At 42.0% G+C, this 23347-nt stretch overlaps 1 protein-coding gene across 1 annotated transcript; it reads left to right on the top strand.

Moving 5' to 3' along the window:
- Positions 1 to 1753: 1753 nt before the first annotated feature.
- Positions 1754 to 21986, top strand: MCUR1 (mitochondrial calcium uniporter regulator 1). Its single transcript, XM_023624473.2, has 9 exons — positions 1754 to 2278; positions 7055 to 7174; positions 10293 to 10396; positions 10912 to 11013; positions 11915 to 11956; positions 13239 to 13310; positions 15534 to 15587; positions 17692 to 17806; positions 18665 to 21986. The coding sequence occupies exons 1-9, from the start codon at positions 1873 to 1875 to the stop codon at positions 18718 to 18720; spliced, it is 1071 nt and encodes a 356-aa protein (XP_023480241.2). The 5' UTR covers positions 1754 to 1872; the 3' UTR covers positions 18721 to 21986.
- The last annotated feature ends 1361 nt before the right edge of the window (positions 21987 to 23347 follow it).

Here is a 23347-nt window from a genome sequence, read left to right as displayed (position 1 = left end):
TCTTCCTGCCCCCCACCTTGAATAAAATCTACCTTACCATGCTTTAATGGGGGTTATTGAATAAGTTTTTCTTTAACAAGGGATAAATAACATATGTCCACACAAAGATTTATATAAAATGTTCACAACAGCTACAAACTGGAAACAAACCAGTGGGAGAACAGATGACCAAATTTTGCCATAGTCGTACAATGAAATACTACTCAACAATAAAAAGGAATTAATTCCTGATACAAAAACAGGGATGAATCTCACAGACACAAAGCAGAAGGAAGACACGAGGCAATGCTTATTGTATGATCCCATTTATATGAAGTCCAAGAACAAACGAAACTAATCTGTGGTGATTAAAATCAGAAAAGGGTTGTCTCTTGGGGGAGAGAAGGACTATCTAAAAACCTGGAAAGGGGCACAAAGGAGCTCGTCTGGAGTGATGGAAATGTTCTATATTTTGTTTGGGTGGTGGTTATGAGTGCATACCATTGTTAAAAGTCATCAAATTGAAGTAAGATCTGTGGATTTTTATTATATGCAAATTATACCAAAACTTTAAAAAATGACAAAGGGCTAGCATTAAATAAAGCTTGCGCCATAGTTTCCTTAACCAGTCCTCTAATGTTGGACATTAGTTTTTTTCCACTTTTCACAATCATAACTTATGATACAGTGAATATCTTTTTGCATATGTTATTACCCATATTCAACATTCTGACTTAAAAAATGACAGTTCATAGGGTCCAACCTAATAGATTTTTAATATTTTGGATTATTCTCCTAGGTTACATTTTTAGAGTGGGGTGACTTGAGCAGACTTTACAAACATAAGACTGTTGATACATACTGCTAAATTCCTTTCCCTAACAGTTCTACGAAGGTTTAACTCCCACTAAGCTTTTATTAAAGTGTCTACTTGCACCTTAATATTTTTAATTCTTAGTATTTTGATAGCCACTTACATCTCTACCACAATCATATGCACCCTCTGTTCCACCAGCATTTTGTAGCTCTCTTACGGCTCCTAGCACATTCTTCCTACATCACGTACGTGTACACACATGGGGGCATAGGAAAACAATTCCTGGAGGACAAGAACAATCTCACTTTTCTTTGTATCTCCTAGCCTGGCGCCTAGTGCATTTCATTCCTTCATTCAAGGAACATCTACTGGGTTCACCCGATGGACCAGTAACTGACATAGGTGCAACAGGCATTCAGAAAGTTCACTGAACAGCAGTAGGTTCAAAGATATCCTTTTGTTATACCGGTAGGTCTCATTTAACATTCATGCCCCACGTTTTAAATTCCCCGATTGAGACTTTCTCATTTCTATGGTGCACTAATCTGGGAACAAAAGCTCTGAAAGTGTAGCCTTTAAATGTATTGACTATGTAAGCGCTGTTTCCTCGGCCCTGTTAATAATTCCTTAAAACGCACCCCGGCCCCCCACAATTTGGGGGACTTCGGACGAAGCTAGTTAGTAAAATCTAGGGCAGCCTGGTGGCGCAGGGACTTTTCACCCGACTCTGCGGGCGCCGGGGTAGTTAATTTCTTTCTAAGGACCTCAGTGTCATCAAAATGCAAATCGTGGCAGAGCGAGCTCATTCCAGTTCCGGGAGCGCCAGCAACCTCCCCGCGGTCCTCGCATTCGCCCGCCCGGCGGGGCGGGGTCTCGCCTCTCCCGCGGCGTCCTGGAGACTAGCCCCGCCCCGCGCCTGGCGCGCGCCCGGAGCCCGTTCCGCGGGCAGGAAAGGGCGGGCCTGGCGCCGCGCCCACGCTCGCTGCTGCTGCCTGGGACTCAGGACCCGGCCGCGCGGGAGCGGCGCCGCGCCGGGCCACCATGATCGCGCGCTCAGGCCGGTGAGCGCCCAGGGGATGGACTGCGGCTCCGTGGCGGGCAGCAGGCCGAAGCGCTCGCCCGGCCGCCGGCGGCTCCTGCTCTTCCTGCCCGCCCGCCGCTGCGGAAGCCCGGCCGGCCGCGGGGTCCCGGCCCTGGCCGCGCCGCCCGGGGGGCTGGGGGCGCTCCGTTCCCGCGCCCCGGGGGCCCGCGCCTCTCCGCTGCTCCTGCTCCTGCTCGTGCCCGCCCCGCGCCTGGCCGCCGCCGCCCCGCGCCGGCCGCTCGCGGACTGGGAGCGCTCGTGCGCCGCGCCCTGCGCTTCCCCGGCCCGGCGCGGCGGCGCGGGGAGCTGCCCATCGAGCCTCGGGCCGCGCGTCCCCGGGGCCGCCGGTGCCCTCCGCCTGCGCCGCGGCCCGGCGGCCGGCCTCGCTGCCTTCCGGAAAGGTGAGCGCCGGACGGGGCGGCGGGCCCGAGGAGCTCGGCTTTGACCTCCAGGGTGGGGAAGGCCCGGCGACCCAGAGGGCGACGGGTCAGCCGAGGTCACCAGGCTCCTCCCGGGGCGTGGGGACGAAGGTCTGTCTGGTCCCGCCCTTCTGGGCCTCGGGAGCCTGGGCTTCGTCAGCCGAGAAGGTCCGAAGGACTCGGAATCCGGGTCGAAGGTGCAGGGCGCAATACTTTCGGGGGATGCCGGGCGGGCCAGGCGTGCCGGGACAGGGATGGGGCGCGCCCCTGGGTGGCGCTGCCGCGTGGGAGCCTGCGCCCAGGTTAATGGTTGTTCAGGTGCCCAGCTTGTCGCGATTCCGGTGAAGGGGTGTGCGGACGCTTGCAGGTTTAAGGAGCAAAGCTCCGGGAAACGAAGGGATTGTTTCACAGTTTAATTTCAAACTCTAATGGGCTCATTAATTCCTCCTTTAAGCACTGGCTCCTACTCTGTGCGTGGCACTTTTCTAGGTACTTGGGATGGATCAGTCGGCAATATCGTTTCCTCCTTGGAGCTTAATTCTAGCAGAGGAAATGATGTATATATATACACACACAATTTGTGTATGCATATATATTTTACATGTGTATATAATATATTTACGTAATCTGATAAATCCTGTAGGAAAAACTAGAAGGGGTTAGGGTTAGGAAGTGGGGTGGGCCTCCAGTTACGAATTTAAATAGGGTCATCAGAATCGGTTTCATTGAGAAGGTGGCATTTGATTAAATACTTGACGGGGCGGTGGGCAGTCAGGGCCCTGCATGAGATTAGGGAAATCTAAACAGGCTCAACATACTAGATAACAAATTGATAAAAATATCATTTTGGGTAATCTTTCTTAATTAGCAAACTGGCAAAAATATAACTTTGGATAGCCTGTATGTATCCATCAGTAACCACACTGATGGCTATTTTTAAAATATTTTTCTCAACAGAAATGCCCAGGAAAAGTTGGTTGCATTTAAAATTTAAGAATACCTTTGGCTGGGGGAGAATGTTTGCTAGAACAACAAAGTGAACGATGAAGCTTTACATACAAAGGGTGGGAAGTCTGTCAGTGTCCTTCAGTCCTTATGAATTAGAGGCAGCTTTGGGCTTATTTCTTGTACTTTGCCTTTCGTTACTCTTTTTTTGACAAGCTGGTAAGATGTGATTTGTTTTCCTCTCAAGAGTATGGGCAAAAGGGGAGAGCTTTGTCTCATCCGTTTTCTGACATATCAGCAAGGTGTTACTGTTGGATTCGTCTCAGAGGATCTAATTCTTCACAGAGCCATCTTACAGAGTGAGGCTGAATGCATAAATACGGGGAAGCGTAGCCTGCACAGAGTCAAGGAAGGATCTGTGCCCATGAAGCATCAGCAGATGAGCATTCTGTTGCTTGCGTCTTCAGCCCAGTGGCTGGTTTGGTGCACGAGGGTCTCAGTCGGGCTCCTTAGACTTCACATGTTATGAGCAGGAAATGTGTGCTTGGGTTCCTCCTCTAGCCACGGCTAACTTTGGGCTTCTTTTGTGATTGTGTGTTTCTGATATCCTTGTGGTATGCCAAAAGTCTACTAAAAGGAGAATTACATGTCACACTTTGACGTAACTCAGTTTATTGTTTCCTGGTTATTAGGGGGAGTTCACAGTTCTTGGACTTTGTTTTGTTGTCACAATAAAGGAGGAAAAATGACTCAGAGGTGTTCTGAATGCCAGAGTACTGTTGTGTTCGCAGGCCTGTCCTCTGAGGGAAGGGAAGATAGCAGCCCCGTCCCATTGGCAGAGGTAGGAGAGCCAAGTGGGAGGGGGCCTGCCCTTTCCTCCGCTTTTCAGATGGCATATTTCTTTGAAATAAGCTTGCAGTTGAAGTAAGTTCTAGTTGTTTTTGGAAAACAAGAAAGTCGGCAGTATCTGAATTGGCATTAGGTCTTGCTTAGAAAGTAGTCGTGAATGTTTTGTTTTGTGTGTGAATGTGTGTGAGGGGGTGTTTTGTTTTAAATCACGTGAATGATTATTTTGTTATTGACAACAAGGGATTTGAATAATCCCGTCACTCTTGACAAGCCAGTTCTAGACTCAAATGTTTTCAAGCTCCCTGGCTCATGGGACAATCCAGCACAGTTCTAAGAAAGGTGGGGCGGCCTCTGGAGAGCCCCTTGAGAGGTGCATTCGTTCATTCATTCATTCATTCACTCACCCACCCACCACTGTTTCTTGAGCTTCGTCTGTTCTGTGTCAGGCAGACATTCAGGATCTCTTCTCATGGAGGCCAATTTTTGTCCCAGGACTGGAGATAAAGGATGAAAAAAGAGGTATCAAGTTCAAGCGACCTAATTTATGTAAGAAGGGAAGACCGTAGATGAAGAGGAGAAAGGAATTGATCTCAAATTTTCTTTCTAGACAGTCTCATGATCCAGATCTTAGAAGTCATACAGTTGAATTCTCTTAAAAAATCATTTCTGGCCTGCAGGATGCCTGGCCTTCTGCTAGATGCTAACAATACAGAAATGACTAAGGCTGGCTGCTCTTAGGGAGCTGGGACTAATAGATGACACAGATGTGGAAGTACTGCAGTAAACGCTGTGATAGAGCTGCCTGTGCTGGCCTGAGAACACAGCAGGGAGCAGTAAAGGCTGCTGCCTGACCCGGCTGGAGGAGGCAGAGAGGACCATAAAGTGTAGCCTAATGCCTTGCCCAGAACGTAATGCGTGCTTAGGAAATTGTCAAATTAAATGAAGAGGAGTAAAAAGGATGCTAAAATTTACCAGTTGAGAAAGGGGAGCAAGCCAAGCTTCTGGACGGAGTCCCAAGATACAAAAGTGCAGGAAACAGAATGGCTTAAGTGGCTAGAAAGAAAGCCGAAAGGGTGCGTGTGGGCTAAATTAGGACAGCTTTGTATGCCTTGCCCAGGACCTTATAGTATAGGCTACTGTTTCATTAAATAAAAACTTTGTGCTTCAAAAGGTACCATCAAGAAAGTGAAAGACAACCCACTGAATGGGAGGGAGTATTTACAAATCGTATATATGATAAGAAATTTAGATCTAGGGGCCGGCCCCGTGGCCAAGTGGTTAAGTTCACACAGTGGCCCAGGGTTTCGCAGATCCTGGTCGTGGACATGGCACCACTCATCAAGCCATGATGACGCGGCATCCCACATGCCACAACTAGAGGGACCCACAACTCAAAATACACAACTATGGGGGCCGGCCCGATGGCACAGCGGTTAGGTGCGCACGTTCCACTTCGGTGGCCCACGGTTCGCCAGTTCGGATCCCAGGTGCAGACATGGCACCACTTGCCAAGCCATGCTGTGGTAGGCGTCCCACATATAAAGTAGAGGAAGATGGACACAGATCTTAGCTCAGGGCCAGTCTTCCTCAGAAAAAAGAGGAGGATTGGCAGCAGTTAGCTCAGGGCTAATCTTCCTCAAAGAATAGAAATACACAATTGTGTACCGGGGGGCTTTGGGGAGAAAAAGGGAAAAAAAAATTTTAAAGAAACTTACACGTAAAATATGTAAAGAACTCTTACAACTCAGTAATAAAAAGATAACCCATTTTTTTTAATGGGCAAATGGGCAATAAGCACATGAAAAGATGCTCAACATCATTAACCATCACAGAAGTGCAAATCAAAACTACAGCGAGATAAGGGCTGGCCCCGTGGCAGAGCGGTTAAGTTCTCGCGCTCCGCTGCAGGCTTCCCAGTGTTTTGTTGGTTCGAATCCTGGGCGTGGACATGGCACTGCTCATCAAACCACGCTGAGGCAGCGTCCCACATACCACAACTAGAAGGACCCACAATGAAGAATATACAACTATGTACTGGGGGGCTTTGGGGAGAAAAAGGAAAAAAATAAAATCTTTAAAAAAAAACACAAAAAAACTACAGCAAGATTCCACTTTACACCCACCAGCATGATTATAATAAGAAAAGATAGTTACAAGTGTTGAGGTTGTGGAGAAATTGGAACCGTCATACACTGCTGTTGCGAATGTAAAATGGTGCAGCCCCTTTGGAAAACAGTCTGACATAACCTCATGAGGTTAAACATAGGGTTGCCGTATCATGGACCAATTCCATTCCTAGGTATATACCCAAGAGAATGGAAAATATGTCCACACACAAACTCATGCACCAATGCTCATAGCAGCACTATTCATAATAGCCAAGAAGTGGAAACAACTCGTGTCCTTCAACTGATGAATAGGTTAAAAAATTTGGTATATTCATACAATGCAATATTATTCAGCCAATAAAAGGAAATGAGGTACTGACACATATTACAAGGTGGATGAACCTTGAAAACATCACACTAAGTGAAAGAAACCAGTCACAAAATGCCGCATACCTTATGATTCTGTTCATATGAAATGTCCAGAGTAGGTAAATCAACAGAGACAGACGGTAGATCAGTGGTTGCCTGGAGATGGGGGATAGGGAGATTAGGGCATGAGAGCGAATATTGATTGTTTCAATCAATAGGGTTTCAATTCAAACTATAGGGTTTCTTTGGGGGATGATGAAAACGTTCTAATGTTGATTGTGGGGATGGTTGCGCAACTCTGTAGATACTAAAACCATGGAATTGTTCACGTGAAACAGTTGAGTTGTGTGGTGTCTGAATTATATCTCAGGAGAGCTGTTGGAAAAAAACAGATGGGTCCTTGAGGTGGGCCGTATTTTTTCGTGGTGGGGAGTCGCTTTTGTTTGCCATTAGGTCTGTTTTAACCTGACTGTCCTTTCCGCTCTAGAGCTGAGCGTCTCCGCAGGGCGCGGGCAGCTGGACCACAAGAGGGCAGATTTTGCCTCTTCCGGGAGTAGGAAGCTCTACTTTGACACCCACGCCTTAGTGTGCCTCCTCGAAGAAAATGGTAATCCTCTCTCTGGTCCCTCGGTGCCACAGAAACCACTCTGCATTATGACTTCTCTTAGGATTTCATCTAATTTTGCATATTTCTCTTTGACTTTGAAGTCTATACATAATGTTTTAGTCAATCTCCATTTTTTTAAATCCTCATGTTTTGTTTAAGGACGTTTCTGCTTCATCAATACTATTGAGACTTTCCTCATACATTTTCTCTCTGTCTAAGTGAGGTGTATTTTTATAACATCACTCAGGAGGTATAGTGTTACAGATAAAATATAGACACGGGTCTATAGCAGAACTCAGGAATGGTTCCTATGACAACTGTCTGCAGCACACAAGTGATGGTTTTATTACCGTGCGTCTTGTGTCTTTTATAAGTTTTTATGAAATTAAAATGTTGCTGAGCAGCAATTATTGATAACTTCAACTTATTGTGTTCTTTTCTTTTTTCAAGTTCAGACTAGCATTTCCCTTATCGCTGTTGAGTTAGTGAATGTAAAAGATTGCTCTGATAGAAGGGACGTTTATTGAAAGTACACTTAGTATATATATTCTCAAATTCTTATCTAGACAAATACACCAATTATAGTGTGACACATTCTCAAAATCAGAATCTCACATATCATAGATTGTACATTTGAAATAAATGTATGTTTTTTTACTTCGTGGTATAGTTATCTGTCCAGTTGCGCATGTCCACACGTGAAGAGCTACCCCCCGTAGGCGCACTTCACATGCCCAAGAGCAGGTGGTGGAATGAATTCTGTGCTCGTGTGGGGCAGTTAGAAGCTCTGGACTCAAGCTCTGCCAGGCTCTAGCTGCATAGCCTAGGCGGGCCTTCTCCCCTCTCAGCTTCTGTTTCCTCGTTGGTTGCATGGGCATAATATAAATTCCAGACATCCTTTTGTGTATTAAATGACATAGTGTATTTGAATGCACTTTGAAAAAACTGTCAAATGCTGTATTATAATTTTTACAGCTTCTCTTTTCAAACTTGAAACAGTAGGCCTTTTTCACCAAAACGTCTTTCAGCTCAGAATTTAAGAAAGAAAAGTGGAAGTGAAAAGAGAGGCATCTAAAATTATCTTGATAAGCAGAAGTCCTCCTGCTTTTCTTTTTCTTTCTGTTTTTTTTTGTTTTTTTATGGACCTTGTGTTCTTGTATTCGAAGTAACCAGTTGTAAAAAGACAAACTAGAGATGGGGGGCATTTCAACACAGACTAGGTGTTAGATGATATTGAGGGAGCATCGTTAGTTTGGTTATGTGTGACAGTGGCGAGGTAGCTGCCGTGGACTCAGGATGGCCTTCCTTCCTCCCATCAAGAGGTGCAGTTTATTTCCCTTCCCTCTCTTTAAAAGTTTATTTATTTATGACAAATAAAAATTGTAGATGTTTAATGTTTAAAATATGATTTTTTGATGTATGTACTTTTTGCTTTTCTTGATTCCGAACCCTGACCCGTGAGTACTTGCGTATTTCAAGAGCCAGTGATGTGAGGACCCACTGAAGTGTAGAGTGTGAGGGCACTTAGATGAATGATGGATGTCTAAGAGGACTGGGCTAGGATAAGGCCAGGAAGGACCCTTCAAGGAATGTTCTGTCCTCTATCCTTTTTTTCTCCAGCACTGTGTCTCCTGCTTAACAAAACTTCCTATATGTCTATAATCTCACTAACCCTGATTGTGTCTTGCTCTCTCATTCCTACAAAAAATTCTTTTGTATCTGGTAACCCAGTAGGTTTTCAGGCTTAACTTCTGTTTTTCTTATCCCTTTCTCTTCCCACAGGTGGTTATAGATTATAAGCCTTTGGAGTTTGTTTTATTATGAGCATAAGTTCCCTTTCGGTCTTTATTTTTCTTTTCTTCATAATTGCCGAACTTAATTGTGTTTAACTATGAACTCTTCTTAGTAAAGTTTTAAAAATTGTAAAAGTCATGTTCATTTTCAAAAAATTAGGAAGACAGCAGAGAAACAAAAGAAACTATTCTGAATCCCACCCCCAGAGCTAAACACTGTTAACATTTTGGTAGGTAACTTTTTGGGTGATTTTTCTAGATGTGCGTGACCCACACCTTAAAAATTAAAAGATTTTGACTAAAGTGAAGGGAGTAGATCTTCGGAGGCCTTTTTTGTCTCCTTTAAATCTGTATCTTTGGTTTTTTTAAATTATAGTCCCATGCTTAATCTCATTCAAATTGTATCGGTTATAACTGTATTCAAACGAACGTGCCATTAATTAATTACAAGAATCAATAGACTCTTCTGAAGTTCTTATAGATAGAAGTATTTTATAGAAAGAATTACTTTCCAAGGACTTGTTTTGGAGCATTTTATTAGAATTTACAATGAAAATACAAGTTACCATCTAAAATTATTAAAAACAGTAAAGTGCTGAGTTGAAGCTTGATATATTTCAGTACAGCATCATTTATTGAGTACCAAAGAATATATTTTTTCCAGTTTGGGTCCCCCTCACTAGTGACTGAAGAGATTTGTGGAAGAAAAATGAAAGAAGTGATTTTGTCTTTTAACATGAAATAAATTAACAGCTAAATTGCTGTTTATTTTTATTTAGCCAGTGATTTGGCTGATTTATGCTGGATATAAAATAATTGAGCTTTCCTACTTAAGTAAATTATTTTTTACTAACATATACATTTTAAAATTAGGAAGTCATGTTCATTGTAGAAAATTTAGATAACACAGAAGAAAATAAAAATTACCTAGAATCTGTATTAAATTACAAAAGCAATAAATTGTCTCTATAATTTTGAGTCCTGCTTTTTTTCACTTGACATCATTTTTCACTGACATGGCAGGCATGTGCTATGTCATTAGACATTCTCTGAAAACGTGATTTTTGACAGGTGAGACAGGCGTTTGAGATCAGTCGTTTTTACATGAGGAAACAGACTCAGATATGTCATACTTTCCAGAGTGACAGACACATCATTGCCTATGACTCTGGCCTCCTCGCCCTCCTGCCACACTGGGCTTTCTACCTGCTTCTGAATTCGGACAATCACGTGAAGGTGTCAGTTCGCATTTCCTCCCTTTCTATGGAGGATTTCTTTTTCCTGACAACAGTCTCCCGAGTGTGATTGTCTTTGTGTTTGCTTAGGGTTTACTACTCAGCAAGCGGAAATCATTGTGTCTGCACTGGTCAAGATCGTGGAAGCCAACATGAGTATCGTCTACAAAGATATGGTCACCAAGATGCAGCAGGTCAGCTTGGTTCGGGGCACGTTAGCAGATTTGAAATCTAAAGGTGGAATGTTATTTGTAATATATATTTTTTTATAATATTCTATTGAAAAGCATATAGTAATTTTAACCATAGTTGAGAGGCAAATGATTATAGTGGCAAAAAATAAATTTATTCAAAGCTATTTAGTTAACTATTACAGAATCATTAAACTTGAAAACTCCCTATGATTGAAACCTAACTGTTCCAGTCAACCATCCTTTACTAAATGGAGAAGTGGCCAGAATTACAGCAGTGTGTTCTTGAGCTGCTGGTCCTCAGACTGCCACCCTTTTCGCTGTAATTCACCTGATGACGATGCTGGACTTGAGTTTTTATTCTTTTCCTTTACTCCTTTTGGAAGAGAGGATGGCCTTGCTGGACCTCTTTTCTCCTGTCCACCTTCTTCTAGTTTCTCATTAAGATGAAGCAGGTTGAGACAGTGGAAGGTGGACTTTCCAGACTGGCCTAGGTTCTATGTTTTTTCTCTTCCTAGGAGATCACTCTTCAGCAAATAATGTCTCAGATCGCTAATGTGAAGAAAGATATGATTATTTTGGAGAAGAGTGAATTTTCAGCCCTCCGAGCAGAAAATGAGGTAAAACTACAGAGCCACTCATGCTTATAAAATGCTTTATGTTAAGACATTGAGATATAATATACAGACGCAAAAGTGCACAAGTGTACATCTCGATGCGTTTTCACAAAGCGTACACTACCAGTCAGATGAAGAAGTGGAGCATTACCAGCACCCCAGAAGTCACTCCTCCCACAGAGGAAGCTGCTATCTTGGCTTATATTGCCGTTGACTAGCTTTGCCTATTCTGGAACTTCATCTGATGGAGACATAGCGTGTCTTTCAGTGGTAGATCATTCTTTTTCCTTGTCTACAGTATTATGTGAATATGCCACATTATTCTACTGTGATGTGTATTGGAATTGTTTCTAGTTTGGGTTACGATGAAGAAATGCTGCTATAAAATATCCCTTAGTTTCTTAAAGTGTGGCATATGGGATCACATTTAAATAATGCTATCTTTGCACTTTTGTTTTCAGTCCTGTTTAAAATCCCATAAAAGAAGTTCATTTATTATCTGTTGATCTAGTCTTATAAGAAACCTTCTAGCCAAAGACGACTCCTTTGGCTAGAAAATGGTTAAGTTTGAAACTCAAAGTTGTCCTTGAAGTGTGCTATTTCGGGGCAGAATTAGTTAAAAGAAAAACTGAAGGAGGTATTAAAGAAAGCATGGCCTCTGAAGACAAATGTGCATGTTAAAAGCAATTGTAGCATCCCGCGTGAGAAATAATCATTTCCGGTACTGAGACTGTTCAGTTAATGCTGTGTTCTGAATGTAGGCAAGCTTGTGTTGAATGAGGAAAGAATCTGAACAACTTGTGCATAAATACATGTTCTAATATTTGTTTATTACCGACTTTTGTGTTTCTCTTCTAACCTTCGAAACACATCCTTGACTTGTTTCTATTTAATGTATTTTTAGAAAATAAAACTTGAACTGCATCGGTTAAAACAACAAATGATGGTAAGAGCCTCATTCCTGTTTGTTTGCTTGTTTGTAATTACATGAGCTTAGTAATAAATATAATGTCAGAAATACTTTATATGTTCTTAAACACTTAATTCTTTTTTGTTTTTTTCCAAGGAAGATTAGCCCTGAGCTAACATCTGCCAATCCTCCTCTTTTTGCTGAGGAAGACTGGCCCTGAGCTAACATCCGTGCCCATCTTCCTCTACTTTGTATGTGGGATTCCTGCCACAGCGTAGCTTGCCACGTGGTGCCATGTCCGCACCTGGGATCCAAACTGGTGAACCCTGGGCTGCTGAAGCAGAGTGTGCGCACTTAACCGGTGTCCCACTGGGCTGGCCCCTAAACACTTAATTCTATGTTAAATATTTGTGTAATATGTCTCAAAAGTACCCATCGGAGGATTTAGCTAAGAATACAGCTAGTGAGGGCCAGCCCTGGTGGCCTAGTGGTTAAGCTTGACGTGCTCCGTCCACTTTGGTGGCCTCAGTTTGGTTCCCGGGCACAGACCTACACTGCTCGTCTGTCAGTGGCCATGCTGTGGTGGTGGCTCACATACAGAAAGGAAGATTGGCAGTGGATGTTAGCTCAGGGTGAATCTTCCTCAGAAAAGAATACAGCCAGTGAATATATTACTGATGTCTGTAACCAGATTCATTAAGAAAATTGTGTTCTAAGAGGAATTACTCATTTTTAAATAAATATTTTTCTGAAGTAGCCACATGGAACCCTTAGGTTCTCTTGGAGGAGACTGGCTTTAGAGATTTACATGTGATTTTAAAATGCTTACCATGCCAGCTGTTTGATTTTTTTTTAAGTGGAAAAGGCATAGATGTTAAAAAAGAAAAAGTTTTGATGAACGTCAAAAAGAAGGCTTTATTTATACCAGAATTTAATATTTTACTTCTTTGGGTCCATCTCTGCTTCCAGTGTTGTCCAAGGAACAGCTTTATTCATAAATTCCAGAAGGAGGTTATATTGGAAGTCTTGAGGTTAAAAGCAACAATAACCCACTCTTAAGCATAAAAGGGATTATTTGTATGTGTGACTGGGAGGTCCCAGGATAGACCTGGCTTGACCAGGGTCTCCCAACCTCCTAAGTCCTAGCCCCATTTCTCTGAGCTCCTGGCCCCGCCCCTTCCCACATGGCCCCGCCCCTCCCTGCCTGGCCCCCTTAGGACAGGAGCCGTGGAGGCTGCAGTTCAGGCTTTACGTCCTCAGAGGGTTTGGATTTCTTACTTTGGATTTTTTCTTTCTTTGTTCTTTGCCGTCCTACTAGGATGAAGTGGTCAAAGTCCGAACAGATACCAAATTAGACTTCAATCTGGAAAAGAGCAGAGTAAAAGAATTGGTATGTTCCTTTATTAAAAATAGAGTATAAATTCATTTCCTTGCAGGCCAGAATGCTTGGTCAGGTCTAAGTTTCTATTCACTTAACAAGTACTGTTAAATATTTACTTGTATATCATTGTTAGACACAGTTTTTTCTTTATTTTAATTATATTTTGGATCAGGGTTTAAATTTGACACTTTCGAAAGTAACTTGAAATGAAGATCTTGGTCAAATCAAGTTTGAATTTTTTTTGTTTGTTTCAGAGATACTATATTTACGTCCCTTAGACATTAATAAATTAAACTCAGTCTTGATCTCCTTGATACTGACTTAAACCTCCACACGTCCTGATTTTGCAAAAGTTGTTGATTATCTGACTTGTATAATATTAAATTATTGATTTAAATAATATTAAATTCTACACTGAAATTCAAGATTAAAAATATTTTCATAGTCTTTTTTTTAATAGAGAAATCTTAATGACTTTTATTGTTTTGAAATGTAAATTGTCAGAGATTCTTTAAGTTAGGTTAAATTGACATTTTCACTTAGGAAAAGTAGTGGTATATGTTTGTTACCAAAAAGATACCACAAAACGTAGGTTGTAAGTAATTAAGCTGAAGGCTCTATATCTGGACAATTTGTGGGATTGTGCACAGGACCCAAGAAAACTGGAAATACAGCTCTGCTGCCCTTGCTTTTTCAAAGATGATGCATATAAATAACAACTAGAAATATATCTAGGAGACCGGGAAATATGGGATGTTAACATGGATTAAAGCCAGTGAATTTATGTGATTTACTAACGTAGCTGAGTTGTTCTTGGTAATTAAGTTTAGATTACTCTGAGTACAGCACGGTAGTATATTGTTATGCATGTATTTAATTAACATGTATTTAATGTGCATTGATGAAGATGTGTTATTGACCCTCTCATTCCCTTATTTAATGAAGTTAAATATTGTTTCAATTAAATTAACTGGTGATGTTTATAGCCAGTTTCAAAAGCAATATGGTCTAAAAACTGCTTTGTGGTGCAGAGAGGAGGAGCCACATAGATGTCCTAAAAATCATGGTAATGTCAAGATTTAGGCTTCTCTTTTCTCTTGTGGCTGAGCCAGCAGTGGCTTAGTGGAGACGAGTTGACAGGTGTGCAGAAATCCAGCTCCCCCTGCCCTCTGGTGGTGATCTGATGTATAGCTCTCTCCTGGTCTGAAACCCTGACGTTTGAAAGATGGAGACGAGCATTTGTTGTCCTGTGACTAGTCTTTAGTTTAAGGTTTGGGGTTTTTTCTTCTTTTTTTACTTCTAAGCAATGCTGTTTTTATACTCTATCCCTCTGGTAGTCCCAGGGGAACATTTTATAGCTAGAAAGTTTCTAGATACTTCAAAAGTGTTAATTGTTTCCCCTATAACAATGCTAATGTAGTGAAGAATTTTTAATTTTTCACTTATCGATTTGCATTTGATTAAATGCTATTGCCCACTGCTAAGGAGATATGTCTGATCTTGGTCTCAAGGTCAACAAAATGGTGCTAAATCTATGCACAGACATTAATAGCCAAAGTCAAGATACCATTTTAATTCTGGGTGGAACTAGTCCCTTCCTCTAGGAGCATTGGATTGTGACTCTGCCCAAGTGGGTTTTTTTTTTTTTTTAATTAAAGCGACATGTATTGGTTTAGTATACTTGTATCTATGTATTTACATTGTGTTTTATAATCACAAGGCAACATGTATGTCACAGAATAATATTCCTTGAAACTATTTTTTTCCCAACTTTATGTCTTTCCTGTCTTTTCTCTAAGCCTCAAGTAGTGACCGGTTTTCTTCATAGTTATGATGGGAGAGCTCCTAATTTAAATTATTCCCCACTTTTTTCAACCCTCTGAAAGTCAAAAAGCATACAACTCAGCATCCATCTAAATTGGTCCCAGGTTATCATATTATAATAGAGGGAGAGACCTAGAGACATCACAGCGAAGAGATGAAAAGAGAAAAACAGCAGAGAGAGTGAAGGATGACAAAAGGGAATCCGGATATTAGAGCGATGAGTGAAGATAAATAAGAAACCTCAAAACAGATCTGAAGGAGAGGGCAAGTAGGCTGCTTTCTCCCAAAGGTGATGTCTAGTGTGACATATTCTTGGAAGTGCTGAGACCAGAACATGTAAGGCACCGGAGGAGGATGCAAGAGAAAGAAGTAAGTCAGAATCTGACCTATGCTACATGTTTGTTTCAGTATTCATTGAACGAAAGGAAGCTGCTAGAAATGAGGACAGAAATGGTGGCATTGGTAAGAAATGAGACCGACTTTTCTTGGTCATTTTATTCATCTTTGCTTCATCCCATGCATGGTTACTGTTGTTAGTAATGATGTGTTATAGGAAGATACATGCAGGTTTACTGTCATAGGATTTTTTTTTTTTTAATCGTGGTAAAATACACATAAAAATGACTATCTTGGGGCTGGCCCCGTGGCTGAGTGGTTAAGTTCGCGTGCTCCACTGCAGTGGCCCAGGATTTCAATGGTTCGGATCCTGGGCACGGACATGGCACCGCTCATCAGGCCATGGTGAGGTGGCATCCCACATGCCACAACTAGAAGGACCTGCAACTAAGATATACAACTATGTACAGGGGGGATTTGGGGAGTTAGCGCAGGAAAAAAAAAAATGACCATCTTAACCATTTTTAAGTGTACAGTTCAGTGGTGTCAAGTGCATTTACATTATTCTGTAACCATCACCACCATCCATCCACAGAACTCTTTTCATCTTGCAGAACTGAAATTCCACCCATTAAACCCTAATTTTCCGTTCCCTCTTCCCCCCAGCCCCTGGCCACGACCGTTCTACTTTCTGTCTCTATGAATTTGACTATTCTAGGTATTTGGCCTTCTGTGACTGGCTTATTTCACTTAGTATAACGTCCTCAAGGTCCATCCATGTAGTAGCATATGCTGAAATTTCCTTCCTTTTTAAAGCTGACTAATATTCCATTGAGTGTATATACCACATTTTGATTATCCTGTCAACGGACGCTTGGGTTGCTTCCCCCTTGTGGCCATTGTGAATAATTCTGCTATGAACACAAGCAAACAAATATCTGTTGGAGTCCCTGTTTTCAATTCTTTTGGGTATATACTCAGAAGTGGAGTATCATAGGATTTTTTGCACTTAACAAAATACTTGATTATCTCTTTTTTTTTTTTTGAGGAAGATTAGCCCCGAGCTAACATCTGCTGCCAATCCTCCTCTTTTTTGCTGAGGAAGACTGACCCTGAGCTCACATCCATGCTCATCTTCCTCCACTTTATATGTGGGACACCTGCCGCAGCATGGCTTGCCAAGTGGTGCCATGTCCACACCTGGGATCCAAACCGGCAAACCCCATGCTGCCGAAGTGGAACGTGGGAACTTAACCACTGTGCCACCGGGCCAGCCCCAATACTTGATTATCTTTTTGAAAGTTTAAATCTCAGTAATTGAATAGTAATAAGGAAAGGAGATTGTTATTATATTTTCAACTTATGGCATGCGTTACTTCTTTTCTCTCCTTTATTACCTGGGGCCTCTGAAACCTACAAGAGACTTCCATGAGAGAATTTTGGAACACTTTTCTCCTCATCAGGCATTTATTTCCTTACTCGTTACCTGAATTGTTAGCCATAGGGAACTACTTACTTGCCCTAGGATTTTTAGTGAAGTATTTCCAGTGTTTTTTGCATTAAGGAAATATTAGAGCCCCTTTATGACATCAGCCAAACCCACCACCCTTTGGGGGATTAACTGTGTATTTTGTTTAACTATCATATTTGGGAAAGAAGACAAATAGGCCGTTGGTATAGTCAAGCCTCCTGATAATAAAACACTTCATGTTTGCACTATAAAAGAAGAAAGCTTTCAAAAATGTGAAGAGAAATAGTGCCAGGGGAAGTCCTGTTGCTTTCAGATTATCTAAGATCCGTTTTTTTTTTTAAGGCATTTTTTTGTGTTCTCTAGGAGGAATTTAGAAGGACGAGACCCATTCGTTGTCACTGAGCATAGACTGGCTTTGTGATATTAACCTTATTTGTAGAGCAATCTGTAATTTACAAAAGCTTTTTTTACATAGGTTATCACATTTCATTCTCTAAATAGCCTGTGTGAAGGCAGAGCCAAGGGTATTTTTTTCCCCTGTTTTCAGACAGAAGGAAACAGGCCTACAGACGGTCAAGGCCCTGACCAGTGCCACATAGCAAGGGGATAGTAGAGCGAAGACGAAGGCCCGAGTTCTCCTCAGTTCTACCCCAAATGTCCCCTTGACAGCGCCCTGTGGGGAAGGAACTCTAGGACTGACGGAGCAGAGGGGCTGGTGTCCAACGTGGTTTAATGCTGTGAATCTCTTGTTTTTAAAAGCATGCCCAGCAAGACCGGGCCGTCACCCAGACAGACAGGAAGATAGACACTGAGGTTGCTGGCCTTAAAACCATGCTCGAGTCGCACAAGCTCGATAATATTAAATATTTAGCAGGTAAGCTGTTTTGTATCTTGGTAGTCAAAACAAGCTGAAAATAAAATAAATAAAATTTAGAAAATAAGTCAAAGACAGATATTGCATTTCGTTGATTCTAAGACATTTTTTTTTCATGTTTTAACATCTCTGAAATTGGAAGGCATTGCACAGTTTCCAATAGATGGAGTTATCATACTATAATTGGCATTTTTTCTTTCTTAGTAGGAAATAAAGTGATGTACTTGACAATCGATGGAATCTTAAATTTGACAAGATGCTGTCATTGAACTGTAGTTATTTGGATTTTTTTAAGTGAAATTCAAGACAGGGAATATTAGAATGAAGGGCTTTTCTGTGTTGTGATCCTTCTGCTTCAGTTGGTGACACTCCTTATAAGGAGTTAATTCGCTTTTGTAATTTTTGAGCCAAAAGAGAGAATCTCATGTACAAAGAAAAGAAAATCACTTAGCCATTATTTTAACTCAAATTTAACATTTTGGATTACTCAGTGTTTTAAAGTCGTAATAGTATTTAGAAGTGAAATTTTGCTCATAAAGTTAAAGAATGTGTCCCTGTATAGTATCTATACGTATGCTTAGTGACCACAGAATTTTTGTGATTCTAAACTTTTATGAAAGGTTTTTTTGAAATTTGGATACATTTGTACTCTGAAGATGATGATTTCAGGGTGTGGGGTTTCTTAATAGGCAGATGATTCATGGGATGTGGGACATCAGTGAGCAGTCTGTTTCTTGGGTTTTTTGTTGTTTTTTTTCTTGCTGGATAAGCGTCTGTATGTGTTCTTAATAAAAAAAATGTCCCCTCAAGTTACTGTTAATAGAACTAATACTGTACTCAATTATTTTGTTCTTACAGGCTCTGTATTCACGTGCCTGACAGTAGCTCTGGGATTTTATCGCCTGTGGATATAATAAAGCGTGTATTTAAGGAAGTCTCTATTGTTTGGCCTTAAGAATTCCACATTGTTGTGCTTTTTTTTTTTCTCATTTCAAATTTTAACCTTGATTTTGATAAATGCATGTTATTTATTTTATGCAAATTATGGACATAGAACCAGAGCAAAGAAGTCAGGAATGTCATAACGGCTCCTCCATCTTTTCTGTTGGGTTGACTTTGTAACGCTGAGTGGTGGTGGGCAAAGCCGGGAGACCACTCAGCTGGACCAGTGAACTTGCTCTCACCTGTGGGGCGTACCAAGAGTAAATATTTGTATAATTCTCGACACTTTCAAATCTTTTGTCACACAGGATTTGGGGTCTCCATTAAAAGGCACAATGTCTTTACTAAGAATCATTGACAGCAAAGCAAGAATACCAAATCCTCTTTATCTAGTGACCCAGTCCATAACGTCAGCCAGCCCGTGTTAGAGTACACTCATGCGCCGACAGACCGCATATACGACAGCGGCCCCATAAGATTGGTGCCATATAGCCTAGGTGTGTAGTAGATTATACCATGTAGGCTTGTTTAAGTGCACGCTATGATTGTCGCACAGCGAGGAAATCCCCTAACAACGCATTTCTCAGACGGTGTCCCGTTAAGTTAAGCGATGCATGACTGTATTGTTTTGACCGGAGTTGATTGATATGTTAATGACACAGCTGTACTTTACACCCAAAGGAGACTTTTTTCTTTTAATTTCCATTATCTTAGTAAGTTCTCGTTATGGTTATTTGTATGTGCCCTCAAGCTAGAAAATCTTGTTGCCTAATGAAGTGTTGTAATTGTGATGGGAACTCTCTCTCACCTCTTAGATGCTGGATTTCCCTCCCTGCCTCTTGCTTCATCCCTGTTCCTCTCCCTTGTGGTCTGAGAGCTCTAATAATGCTCCACGTGTGGCATTATTTGCCTAGAAACTTGCTAACTCTTGGCGTGGAGCTCTTCGCCAGTCTGGGGACAGGGTCTGCTTCCTTCTGGTCTTCACCTGCTTTTTATACAAGGGAGGCACTCAGTTTCCCCTCTCTAGTGATATCTAGATATCTAGGTAGTGTGCAAGGTTTTTGGAAATGAAAGTTGGGTCTTTAATGAAACTTGTGTCTTTGCCCCTTACAGGCTCAGGTCATAGGCTTAGAGAACTGTCATGCCAGGTTATCGTCCTAATAATCTAAGTTGGCTTCTTTGGTTGTTAAAGGCATTCTCATACCTACCTTACCTCTATATTTAAAACAAGTAAATTCCTGGGCACAACTGGGGTTATTTTGGGGAAGCACATTTGTACCTTATTTGAATAACTGGCACCTGGAAGAAAATAAGCAGTGATGACATTGGTGGCCCTTTTCAGTCTTTCTCTGCATGCGCACATGTGCACATAATCTGGTACAGTGGAGAAACCACATAGAGACTTCTTGATCAAACTGGTAGAATAATTTACCCACTGTCCGTGTTCCAACCAAGGGTAAATCCAATAAGGAATCTCCAAGAGGAGAAAGTACCATATGCAATTAAGTTGCAAAGCAAAGTGAAGTGAACTTACTTCCTGATAAAATATTTTTTAAATAACATTCAGCGGGGTGACATTCTTTCCTCTGCCGAAAGTATGCCAAATGACATTCTTCCTGGTGATTGTGGGCTGCACCAGGCTGTCACTTAATTTGGGCCCTTGCTTTTGCTGTAGAGTTCTTCCCAGTACAGAATAGCCTTTTTTCTTTTTTAGCCTTGGGAACAATGAACTCTCCTTTTGATGGTGTGGATTGCACACATGTATGGAGGATGGGCGGGCTCAGGACTGTGTTCCCTTTATTTAGTCAAATGTATTCTATTTGAGAAGCATATGAGCTAAAAATACAAGTGCACCTTCCCCCTGCTGGCCCAGCCGCCTGAACAGTGTGAGCGTGCTGTGACCAGACAGGATGACAGCGTCCTGACTTAGAAGGACTCCCGTCACTTTAGGAAATGAGGCATTAGCACTCAGAAGGGAGAGGTGCCTGGCAGAATTTCAGATAGCCTATGTCTGGCACAAGGGAAGTGAACCATAGCTAGACCCTGAAGACGTGCCCCCCTAGACACAGGCGCCAAAGCAGACGTCAGATACACAGCCTCTCTGTGTTTCTTTCTCACACACTAATCTCTCCATTCTTCGAGGGCCCCTCTGCATTCCTTTCCTCTCCCTTCCTCTGCCCTCAAGAGCCTAAACTCTAATTCCAGTCCTTTCCTTCTCCATAAATAAGCAAAACTTGTTGGCATGTATGGTTCTTCACAGGAAATGGATTTTGATTTGTGTGCTTGCCTCCCTCCTTCAGCTGGATTTCTAGTTTAGTATCTAACAAGACTCAATCGGAATGGATTCATTTTTTCCCTTAAGTGTGCCAAGTGCCTCTGTTGAGAAGTCACAAGCTCAAGAAGAAAGGCTTGACTCAAACCAGACATCTTGCTTGAATTTGTCTCTGAAACACTTGAAAAAGAAAACCCTGAGCCTCAGCGAGCACGTCCCTGCCTGGGTCGTCGGCTCGGCTTCTGCTTGCCCCCTTGTAGCTGTACTTAGTGACATGAACTTCCCTCTTATGTCCTAGTCTCCTCCCTTCCAGCCTCTGTGCCTGTTAAGCAACCGGGCCAGCCCCGGCAAGCGTCTCTGTTCCTCTCCCCTGCTCTCCTGTGTTGATGTGGTTGGCGTCATTTCTGAGTAAATACCGTATAGACGGTACTGCAGGACTCACTCAAGGTCTGCAAACCCTTGGCTTTAGCATACATTTGTTAAATTTGTTGTGGCTTTTCTGACCCGAAAGCAAAAAACATGTTAACCAGACATAATTTATTCTTTATGTATATAAAATGTTTGAGATAGCCTTTTATTGGAATTTTATTTGGAAAATATGTATCTTTCTACAGATTTACACTTTTATGTTCCTCTGATAATAAACCAAGTCATTTCTTAACCCTTTTATTACTTAAGCAAATATTCAATGACATGTTTTTTATGATAGAGTAGGTATCATATTTTTGTCTAAAATAAAAGTACTTAATTCTATTTGACTAATACACTTTTCTAATCATTCCAATGGAACATGAAAAATTAGAACAACTGCGTACACTGTATTTCAACTGTTACTCCCTCCATTTGTATGTGATAACACTGGTGTATTATAAGAAAATCTAATACTTAAAAATTTGGATTTACACAGAAGATACATTTGAATGTAATTATTTGATTTACGAAATAAATTTTTATAATCCAAAACAATTCTTTTAGCATGCTTGTGTAAAATATTTTAACTACTTGTTTGAGGGGAAATGAGGTTTATACATGAGTTTGTAGAAATAGCTGAGGATTCAGGTTGCACGTGGTAGAAATCCACATCAGGCCGGGTTGGGCAAAAAGGGATTTGCTTGTTTTGGCTTACCTGATCAAAGTTCGGGAAGAGTGAAACTGATGCCATCAGAGCTTGTCTCTACACCTCTTACCTCCGCCTTTTCTTGGGTGGGCGTAATTCTCTCAGACCAACTTCAGGTGTGGAGAGCCGGGAGCAGCCAGCGTGTGCCCTACAGCCTGGCGATGGGAGAGTTCCACTTTGAAAAAGCCTGAAAGGGCGACTCCAAAGCAAGCAGCTGAGGTATCGCCAGCGGAGGGGCACGACCGTTCACTCGCTTAGCACACTTCCCTGAGGACCTGCTGAGCAAGCGTCCCACCTCTGACAGCTCACGCTCTTCTCCAGTCATCCTGCACAGGCTGATCTGTGTAATGTCTGCTCAAGAGGGAAGCGAAGGAACGCCTTGGGAAAGCAGATGAATGACATAGCAAGAGAGCCTGGAAATTGATTTTAGGTACATTTCATTTTCTCCAACCAGAAATCTTGAACCCAAGTTAGAGAGTCAGATAAACTAACTGGGTTTGAGGGTGAGCCCTAAAGTTTCTAAAAGGCCCTAAATGATTTGCAAACCCTGCGTTTGTGTTTAAAAATGGCTTGCCGTGGATGTTGTAGGTGGTGGCCCATCCACGTCTCCCCTCAGTCCTGCTTCACACCTGTGTGTGCAAACTAAATACCTTTTCTTTGCCTTGCGTCTTTGATTTCCTTAAAAACAAGAAAACTGTTTTAAAGAAAGACATTTTTGGGGCTGGCTTGGTGGCGCAGCGGTTAAGTGTGCACGTTCTGCTTTGGCAGCCCGGGGTTCGCCGGTTCAGATCCCGGGTTAGGACATGGCACTGCTTGACAAGCCATGCTGTGGTAGGCATACCCACGTATAAAGTAGAGGAAGATGGACATGGATGTTAGCTCAGGGCCAGTCTTCCTCAGCAAAAAGAGGAGGATTGGCAGCAGATGTTAGCTCAGGGCTAATCATCCTCAAAAAAATAAAGATGTTCTAGAAACAGCTTTCTGGAATCTAAACATCTGCACCTCACAGCAGAGCTTTGCCATTCCTTGTTCTGCCTTGTTTTTGCAGTTTCCACAGGAGGACCACAGACTGTAGGACCGTGGAGAGGGGTCGGAGTGGCCGCTGTCAACCACAAGGCTCTAAGCATCGGCATCCTTAACTTAAGTCGAGAGCAGCGAGCTTTTGGTCTTTTCATAGCACAGATAAGCAGATAACGATTTTGAGGCCAAC

Source organism: Equus caballus, chromosome 20 (assembly GCF_041296265.1).
Source record: "Equus caballus isolate H_3958 breed thoroughbred chromosome 20, TB-T2T, whole genome shotgun sequence".
Taxonomy (NCBI): Eukaryota; Metazoa; Chordata; class Mammalia; order Perissodactyla; family Equidae; genus Equus; species Equus caballus.
This window is presented reverse-complemented; position numbering and strand designations above follow the sequence as displayed.